This window comes from Osmerus mordax, chromosome 4 (assembly GCF_038355195.1).
Source record: "Osmerus mordax isolate fOsmMor3 chromosome 4, fOsmMor3.pri, whole genome shotgun sequence".
Lineage (NCBI taxonomy): Eukaryota > Metazoa > Chordata > Actinopteri > Osmeriformes > Osmeridae > Osmerus > Osmerus mordax.
In genome coordinates, this window is record NC_090053.1 from 19,982,217 (window position 1) to 19,992,216 (window position 10,000).

A 10,000-nucleotide genomic window follows, 5' to 3' on the forward strand; every position below is an offset into this window, starting at 1 on the left:
TCTCTCTCTCTCCCGCTCTCTCTCCCTTTCTCTCTCTCTCTATATAAATATACTGTATCTTTCCCACTCTCTCCATCTCCCCCTCTCTCGCTATCTTTTTCCCACTCCCTCTCTCTGTCTTTCCCTCTCTCTCACCCTCTCTTGTTCTCCCACTCCCTCTCTCTCTCTCACTCTCCTCCTCTCTCCCTCTCTCTCTCTCTCTCACTCTCCTCCTCTCTCCCTCCCTCTCTCTCTCCATCCCTCTCTCTCACTCTCCTCCCCTCTCCCTCACTCTCTCCCTCTCTCTCTCTTAACCTTTCTCTCACCTTAAATTGGTTCTGACAGACCGTGAGGCTGTAGTGTGATCTGCTCAGACAGAGTGAGGTAGGGTGTCTGTGCTCTCCGGTGAATGCCCTGAGATCAGGGTTCAGAGCTTCTCGTCCGGAGGTCCGTTGTTTTGGGTGTCAACTGCTCTCTCTTTGTGTCTGATAGTGTGTGTGGTTCTCTAGTTGGCTCTGTGTCTGATAGTGTGTGTGGTTCTCCAGTTGGCTCTGTGTCTGACAGTGTGTGTGGTTCTCCAGTTGGCTCTGTGTCTGACAGTGTGTGTGTGTGTGTGTTTATGTGTTCCAGAGAGGAAAAGCAAGGCCAGCTGCTTCCAGAAGAACACTGATGAGGAGGCGTGTGTTGGTGTGAAGATTGAACACGCTGAAGGTAGATAGGAAGTCATCGCTCTCTCTCCCTCTCCTCCCCCCCCCAACTCTCTCTCTCCTCCCCCCCACCTCTCTCTCCCTCTCCTCCCCCCCCCAACTCTCTCTCTCCTCCCCCCACCTCTCTCTCCCTCTCCTCCCCCCCAACTCTCTCTCTCCTCCCCCCCACCTCTCTCTCCCTCTCCTCTCCCCCACCTATCTCTCTCTCTCCCCCCCCAACCTCTCTTTCCCTCTCCTCCCCCCCCACCTCTCTCTCTCCTCCCCCCACTTCTCTCTCTCTTTCTCTTCTCTTCTCCTCTGTCTGTCTCTCTCACACACTTTCTACTCCTCAGTGTAGTTTGCTTTCATGGTCTAATCTCCCTGTCTAATCATCTAATCTATTTTACTAATATTGGTCTTGTCTTACCAGAATTCTATCTGTAGTGTGAGTGTGTGTGTGTGTGTTTGTGAGTCATTGTTCTATGGCTAGCTTAACCCTCATCTTCCTGCTGTAGACTACGGTGGCCTCACATTGTTACTGCCTCTCAGTTTAAACTGCTCTGTGTGTGATGTGTTGTTTGTGTGTGTGTTTGTGTGTGTGTGTTTGTCATTGTATTACACTCCTACCTCACACATTTTTGTCGTCTGAATAGTTAAGTCAAAGCTAGTTTGAGTTGGCATCTCTGTTTTGCAGAGAATTGGATGCGTGAAGAGCGTGTGACAGGGTGCTGAGCCAGTTAGGCACATTCAGCCAGCATTCATAGCCCACAGCTCCAACTGAGGCTGACCCAGCAAAGACTGTTATGAGAGATGTCAGACAGGTTGAGTGAGGGGAGGGGAGGGGTGGAGGGGGAGGGGAGGGGGGGGGGAGGGGAGGGGGGGGGGGGATGGGATGGGGAGGGGGGGGGGGGAGGGGAGGGGAGGGGGGGAGGGGGAGGGGATGGAAGGGGGGGGGGGGGGAGGGGAGGGGACAGGAGCAGGGACTCTCCTGTTCCTGTCTGTCCTCCTCAGAACACCCTCTACTTTTACGGTCTTCACCCCTTTCTCTCTACTCCTCTCCTCCTCATCTCATCTCTCCTCCTCTCATCTCTCCTCTCATCTCTCCTCCTCTCCTCTCATCTCTCCTCCTCATCTCATCTCTCCTCTCATCTGTCCTCCTCACGTCCTCTCATCTTTCCTCTCATCTCTCCTCCTCTCCTCTCATCTCTTCTCTCATCTCTCCTCCTCTCCTCTCATCTCTCCTCTCATCTCTCCTCCTCTCCTCTCATCTCTCCTCCTCTCCTCCCTCTCCTCTCTCATCTCTCTCCTCATCTCATCTCTCCTCTCATCTCTCCTCCTCTCGTCCTCTCCTCTCATCTCTCCTCTTCTCATCTCTCATCCTCTCCTCCTCTACTCTCATCTCTCCTCCTCTCCTCTCCTCCTCTCCTCTCATCTCTCCTCCTCTCCTCTCATCTCTCCTCATCTCCTCCTCTCCTCCTCAGAACACCCTCTACGCTTACAGTATTCACCCCTTTCTGTCTCCTCCTCTTTCTTTCTGCTTTCTCTCCCCTCTGCTGGTAAGCACTGACCCCCTGGCTGTGGTCCCCATGCTGAGAGGACGCTGGGCTGGATTAGGGGATGAGACAGGGTTAATCCAAAGAAAGTCTGGAAGGTTCTATAGAGCGGTTTACGTAATCCTGAAAGTCTGCCTGTGTGTAGGACTGAATCATCTGGCCTATCTGTGTCCAAGTGTACGTGTGTTAACCCACCAGACACACACGCACACATGTGCACACACACACACAAGCACACACACGTGCACACACACAAGCACATGCACACACGACAGACACGCTCTAATTGGGATAGCTTAACTAGGTAAACAGGTATATCCCTAGATGTTGACCTGTCTTTTTGCGTACTAGTAAATACTACATACTAGTAAATACTACATACTAGTAAATACTACATACTAGTAAATACTAGATACAGTAAGTACTCGTATCTAGAACGAGTTCCAAGTCGAGAAGTAGCTAGTCCTTCGTCATGCTGTACAATCCATGCATTCTTGCAGTGGGACAGGTGTTAGTCTAGTACATTCCTGGTGAAACCTGCAGAGGAATGAAATCAAGCCCGACAGGTCTAGTCATAAGGAAGGAATCTTCATTTCTCTGAACTCCTCAAAGTTGCCCTGTAGATTTCCTGAAGTGCGCGTGCGTTACCGAAATGTTATGTGGTGTTACTGCATTTTTAAACGCTACTTTTAGCTTACAGTAATAGACCAGCATGAGACAAACCAGCTATAATAGACAGTGTGTGTTGGTGTGTGTATTTATGTGTGTGGTCTTGACTAGAAGCCCCCACAAGGATAGAAAACTAAGAAAAACCTTTCTTTGTGGGGATTTATTTATTTTTGCTCCTCAACTTCCGGTGTTAATTCTAGATGGCTAGAAGTGAGTGTGAGGTTTAGAATGACATTGAGAGTTGTGGTTAGGGAACCAACGGTTTTGATTGGGAGTGATTCCTCACTAGGATGGTAAAACAAACGTAAACGTTTGAACATTACTGAGAGATGAGGTGGACAGAGACCCTGGGGGTCAGACTGCTGGAAGTGTTAGGGTGAGGAGGGAGGACGGGTAAGGTCTGACTGTTTACCTGTCTGTCTGTCTGCCTGTCTGCCTGCCTGTCTGCCTGCCTGCCTGCCTGCCTGTCTGCCTGTCTGCCTGTCTGCCTGTCTGCCTGTCTGCCTGTCTGTCTGCCTGTCTGTCTGTCTGTCTGTCTGTCTGCCTGTCTGCCTGTCTGTTTACCTGTCTGTCTGCCTGTCTGCCTGTCTGCCTGTCTGTCTGCCTGTCTGCCTGTCTGTTTACCTGTCTGTCTGCCTGTCTGCCTGTCTGCCTGTCTGTCTGGGAGGGCTTCTGCTTGCCCCCCCCCCCCCCCCCCCCCCGCCCTCTCCTTCCTTTCACAACAAGATTAAAGATTAAAATAAATCAGATCAAATGCTGGAGCGAGAGGAATTTGGTAAACATTTAAATCTCTCGGATGTGGAAGGTGTGTATTCTCACCACTCATCTCAGCTCTCTGTCTCTCTACTGTATTACAGGAAGAATAGATCAAGGAAACCATGTGTTCGAAATTCGAGATGTTGGTGGAAGATGTTTTATTGGTGTAATGATTCCAGATGGAATATAGGCTATCTGTAAAGTTTGGGTGCCGGAGGCGGTGAGTCCACCTCTACTCTCTGAATGAGGAGGGGCCTACTGGGCTGTGTGTGTGTGTGTTCATTCTGCCTTCACTCAGCTTGGATTGGTTGCCAGGGAAAAAGAGTGACAGAGAGAGAGTGTGCCAGGGAGAGAGAGAAATTGATAGAGAGATACAGCAAGAGAGATAAAAGGACAGAGAGAGACATTTATAGAGAGAGAGAACCAGAAAAAGAGCATGGTGAACGAGAAAGAGAGGACCCAGAAAGAGAGAGTGACCGAGAGAGAGAGAAATTTACATAGAGAGATAATGTGACAGAGAAGTTTGCAGACGGAGAGAGAGGAACAGAGAGAGAGAGAGAGAGAGAGAGAGAGAGAGAGAGAGAGGGGTATGCATGTTTGGTGTGAGGGAGGAGTCTCATTGGTGAGCCGTAAGGCAGAGCAGCAGAGGCAATAGAAGACTCAGGCTGATGGAGTCCTTCTGACAGACGTTCTTTCTCTGGGAAAAAATCTGCCACCTCTCCTCACCTCTCTCCCTCCTCCTCTATCTAGCTGCCTGAGACGCCGGGTGAGTTCACCTCCACTGACTTTAACTTAACCCGAGCTCCATTCTCCCTCCGTGTCAGTTACTCTATCTGCACCACCCTCTCTCTTTCTCTATGTCTCTCTCTCTCACTCACGCTCTCCATGGTGTCTTGCGCTGGAGGTTGAGTGTGGTTTTGTGATGGTGTTGTTGAGGTTGTTTGTAGAATATAAACCAGGTAGAGAGGCAGACCGCAGAAACCACTTCCAGAGAGAGCGGGGTGGAGGTGTCCCTTCCCCATCTCACACTGCGTCACTCTGAAACTTCTGTCAAGCTCTCCTCTGGAATGTTCCACCTAGCCTAGGATGAGGCTCAAACAAACTGGTTCTGCAGAGGGACGTCAAGCTATCTGGTGTTTTAGGTCTGGATGTGTTCTCTCTGTGGACATTCTTTAGGTCTGGATGTGTTCTCTCTGAAGACATTCTTTAGGTCTGGATGTGTTCTCTCTGAGGACTTTCTTTAGGTTTGGATGTGTTCTCTCTGAGGACTTTCTTTAGGTCTGGTTGTGTTCTCTCTGAGGACTTTCTTTGCCCTCTCAGAATGTGACGTTGACATCGTTTTACGACCACAAACAACGTCGTTATCAACGTCTGAAGTCCACAGAGCCAGTTAGGTTAGGTGGCGTCGACTTAGTTCACGCTCAACCTCTCTCAATGCCCCTCTCTCTCTCTCTCTCTTTTTCCTGTGTCTTCGTACCTGCTCCTCGTGTTGGAAATCACCCAGAGGAGTGACGACGAAGGCCATTTCAGTCCCACACGGATTCTGTTTGCGTTGCGTGTGAGCAGAGGGACTGGGCAGGGGGGAGGGGGGGGGGGGTGCTTGTGGATCTGATCTATTTTGGGGTTTATAGTGAAGACGTAGTTTGAGGCTTTTTAAGAAAATCAGGCAATGAAGACACTCTTCTTTATGTCGCAGACTGGCAGGCAGACAGACAGACAGACAGGCAGGCAGGCAGAAAAACAGACACAAAAACAGACACAAAAACTGACAAAAAAAAACAGACAGAAAAACAGACAGAAAAAGAATGAACCTGTGTTTGAGATCGAGCCCACGTGACACTGGTGGAGGTGAGGGGGGGGGGGGGGGGGGTGAGAGAAAGATAACAGGGGAGAGGAGGAGAACAGAACCAAAAGTCACCATAGACGGAAATAGAAAACACTTACTGGCAAAGACCTGTCTGGTATTCTAGCATGTTCTGCCACCCGTGTCCGTCACATCTTCACATAGTCACCTGGCACCGCTAACGCACTGTGCAGACAACACAAGGAAATGTCCTCGGCCATCTACATGCATAAAAACACTGACACTTAAGGAAAACATCAGCTTCAAACATGGGATGTTTCAGAATGTGGATATACTGATACACAAGATGTTTACTAAAAAAGATAGGAGCTATTTTAAGGCGCATAGCGTTTTCTTCTCTGTTCCTCCCTCTCTTCCTCTCACACTCCCTCTCGCTCCTGTCTATCTTGCTGAGGTGAAGGCAGCTGTGTTTTTCCCTGATTACAGGGAGAAAGTGGTTGTTTGATTGATACATTCTCTCAAGGCTTTGCTTGTAAACAAACTCCCTGTTCTCAGAAGCAGTGAGAGAGAGAGGGAGAGAGAGAGAGAGAGAGAGAGAGAGAGAGAGAGAGAGAGAGAGAGAGAGAGAGAGGGAGAGAGAGAGAGAGAGAGAGTATGTGTGTGAGGCAGTGAGGGAGAGGGAGAGGCAGGCCAGAGATGGGTCTCTGTTGCGAAATGCATCATCATTCTAGCATAGAAAGATGGTGTAGGAGAATGGAAGACTGACCTTCACCCTCCTCCTCCTCATCCTCCTCCTTCTCCTCAACCTCCCCTGCCTCCTCCTCTTCATCCTCCTCTCCCTCCTCTCTCTCTCCCTCCTCCTCTTCTCATCAGAGTGTCTTTGGAGTGTAGTGTGACTTTGCTTTCTTCTCAGTGTTGTAGGCGGAAGGCTGATGCAGACTAATCGAAATCCTTAAAAAAATCATTTGCGTCACAACTTCAAAAGACCGATCAATATTATCACATGGCTGATGAATGACTGCTTCTGCGGTCTGTGAGCTGCAGTCCTCCCTGATCTGTATTCCAATATTATTGAGTTCCTGGATGAAGGCCGGTTGCCATGGTAGCCATCACCTTGCGTTGTGAGTGAAGTATGGGAAGTGTTTTTGTCCAAATGAAGGCATGGCAGTAGCCAGGAGTTACAAGTCCTGCATCACAGGATACAGTACGGTTTACATATACGCCAACTGTACCGGTCAGGATCTGCTTGCTGTCACATCAGATGACCAAGACTGAAACTGAATCCAGGTGTTCCTGTCAGGTAGCGGGCGGTGTGTGTGTGTGTGTGTGTGTGTGTAGGCGGTGTGTGTGTGTGTAGGCGGTGTGTGTGTGTGTAGTCACTCCGAGGTGTGTATGTACTGTACAGGCGTGTGTGTCACTGCTGGTGTTTTGAACATCTATGTGCTGTGGCTGTTGTATTCTCACACACTGCTGTATACACACACACACACACAGTTGACGACAGGCCCCTCCCCCAGAGGTCTCCAGAGACAGTATAGAATGAGAGGCTCCAAATGTGGGTCTGAAACGTCCCAGAATGCCTCCTTTGTGCCGCCCGGCTAACTACTTAATGTCCACATGCTACCCTTTAGCCAGGGCGCTGGCTGCAAATTTGCATAGGGAGCTATAGTAAGATGGGTTTTAATGAGAGGGGGTGTGTAAGCGTGTGTGTGTGTGGGTGTGTATGCGTGTGTGTGGGTGTTTGGGTGTGTATGCATGTGTGTGTGTGGGTGTGTATGCGTATGTGTGTGGGTGTGTATGCGTGTGTGTGGGTGTGTATGCATGTGTGTGTGTCGGTGTGTATGCGTATGTGTGTATGCGTATGTGTGTGGGTGTGTATGCGTGTGTGTGTGAGTGGGTGTGTGGGTGTGTATGCGTGTGTGTGTGGGTGTGTGCGTGTGTATTCATGTGTGTGTGGGTGTATGCGTGTGTGTGTGTGGGTGGGTGTGTATGCGTGTGGGTGTGTGTGTGTGTATGCGTGGCCTTCGAGGTTCGCGTGGAGGTTTTCCCCCTGATACGAAGTCCAAAAAAATGCTGGGCTCCCTTTAATGTGGATGTGGGTAGAAGCCAAGCTCATAATCGTGCTCATTCCTGAGAACCAGCGTTAAATTTACCCAGAAACCCCAGACCATGTTCAGAGAGGCTCTCCCCCGGAGAGGACTTTGGGACTCGACTGAGTCTCTCTGTTTCTAAGCTGCGTTTTGCCGCTAATTACTGCATAGCGGTAAGAATAAACACTGTACCGGCATGTATGAATAGCCACCTAGAGAGGGATGTGTGTTGCTTCGCGTTTTATGTTCTTAGATTGGGTGTGATGAAAGCTACGCAGAGAAATGAAACGGCCCTAGAGATGAGAGGAGGTTTGTGGGTTAAGTGGGTTTGAGTACAAACACGCGCTATTTATATACAAACATACATGTTTCCACTGTGCTGTAGAGGAAGAACTTTCCCCACCTCCTTCCTGCACATCACGACTTTGCAGGCTGAGTACTGTACTGCCCAGCATAGACTTTGCACATTTGCACTTACTATAACCACCTCGCGCCTGTTTCATTACATGTGAGTATTGTGTATAATAGTGTTTTGTTTTTATTGTTATTATTATTTTATCTCTTATCTTTTGTTGTTATTATTGTCCGTTACTATCTGTTTGATTATTAAAACCTGCACTGTTGTAGGTAGCTCAGCGACACAAAGCTTTTCATTGTACTTGTAGGTTGTGTATCCTGTACATATGACAATAAACTTGTTAAATTGAATTGAAATTGAGTTGAATGGAGGAACTGGTGTGGAGGGTGCTGGCTTGTCTGGGAACACGGGAGAGAGCAGAATGAGACTGGGAGCCTCAGACACAGACGAGGTACTGAGGAGTTATGACGAAGCGTTTTGTCTTTTGTCCTGAGGTAGAGACAGTGGCCCCACCCTGTTCCTGGAGAGCCACCCTTCTGTAGGTTTTGGTCCAATCCAAGTTAAGAAGCTGATGATTCGAATCAGGTATGCTAGATTAGGGTTGGAGCCTAAACCTAGAGGGAGGGTTAGGGTTGGAGGTTGGAGGCCCCTGTTATAGAGGCTGCGGTTGGGGAAGAGCGCCTGTCTAGTCTCAGGGGTGAGGCTTCCATCTCGGGGCGCTCTGGTGGCCATGGTCCATGTCTTCCGCTCTCTCCGTCGCCCAACATTTCCTGTCTATCTCAACTGTCTCAGTTGAAAAAAGGCCACGAAAATATATATATGTTTTAAAACATTCTCCTTCACAGGCGAGCCCTGTGTGTTAAATAGCCAACTGCCCTCCTTGCTGCCAGAGCCTCATCCTCTGAGAGATAATGGACTCTAGACAATGGACCCAGCTGGTTAAAGACGTGTCATGGCAGAGTGTGTGACAGTTGTTTAATGTTTACATGTTAATGGATTTATACAGTCCTGTGCACACAGCCTGTGTTCAGATAATGACTCCATCTGCTTGGTCCTGATAGGATCACACCTTATATGGAGGTTTTACCGTAATTGGTAAGAGGCTGAGAAGAAATTGTAGGATAGTAAAACAGACCTGTGTGTATGGAGGGCCAGAGGTCATGAGCTTTGGGCCTGTGATGTTGCAGTCTGTCTGTCTCTTGTCTGTCTGTCTCTTGTCTGTCTGTCTGTCTGTCTCTTGTCTGTCTGTCTCTTGTCTGTCTGTCTGTCTGTCTCTTGTCTGTCTGTCTGTCTGTCTGTCTCTTGTCTGTCTTTCTCTTGTCTGTCATGCTTAGCTAAATCTGAAATCCCATAAACAGAACCTACTAGAAGGAACTGAGGTTGATCTACTTCCTGTCACAAAGAACAAATGCTTCATTGTCTTGTACAGCGCAGTACTAACCTCGGTACAAACTAAATCCGGTCTTCTCGCTTTTTATCTCTGTTCTGTTGCTGTGTGTGTGGGGAGCGGTGCTTTGTACACAGATAATAAGGAGGGGGCTTGTAACCAAGGAGTTATTTTAATTTAGTTTCATTTACTTTATCTTGTATCCTGTATCATTATGAGTAATGTCTGGGGGTTGTGTCACTGGTGACTAATAAAGATTATGTTCTGTGACCCAAGTTTTTCACTATTTTGAGACACTGAGAATCTGACCTTGCCCCCCCTCCCCTGTGTGTCCGTGTCGCGCCAGCCCTGAGCAGCAGTCCCTCTGCCCCCAGCCCCCCCTGGGAGAGGTCCAGCCGGTCAGGCAGGAGCAGTGGGAGGAGCAGGGAAGGGGTCAATGGAACAGGCTTGGCGTACAGGCCCACACTCCAGATACACAAACCACAAGGTACTGTCACACTGCAGATACACACACCACAAGGTACCGTCACACTCCAGATACACAAACCACAAGGTACTGTCACACTGCAGATACACACACCACAAGGTACCGTCACACTGCAGATACACACACCACAAGGTACTGTCACACTCCAGATACACAAACCACAAGGTACTGTCACACTGCAGATACACACACCACAAGGTACCGTCACACTCCAGATACACACACCACAAG

At 49.0% G+C, this 10,000-nt stretch overlaps 1 protein-coding gene across 3 annotated transcripts in view; it reads left to right on the plus strand.

Moving 5' to 3' along the window:
• fgd4a (FYVE, RhoGEF and PH domain containing 4a) overlaps positions 1–10,000 on the plus strand; it is a 34,397-nt gene that overhangs the window by 8,800 nt on the left and 15,597 nt on the right. Inside the window, exons 2-3 of one of the 3 annotated variants that reach the window (XM_067233965.1) lie at positions 610–690; positions 9,629–9,769. In XM_067233965.1, coding sequence (XP_067090066.1) covers positions 610–690; positions 9,629–9,769 — 222 coding nt within the window. Of the gene's footprint in view, positions 1–609; positions 691–4,295; positions 4,410–9,628; positions 9,770–10,000 lie in introns of those variants that run through there. The other 2 variants (XM_067233968.1, XM_067233970.1) reach the window with 2 other exon arrangements.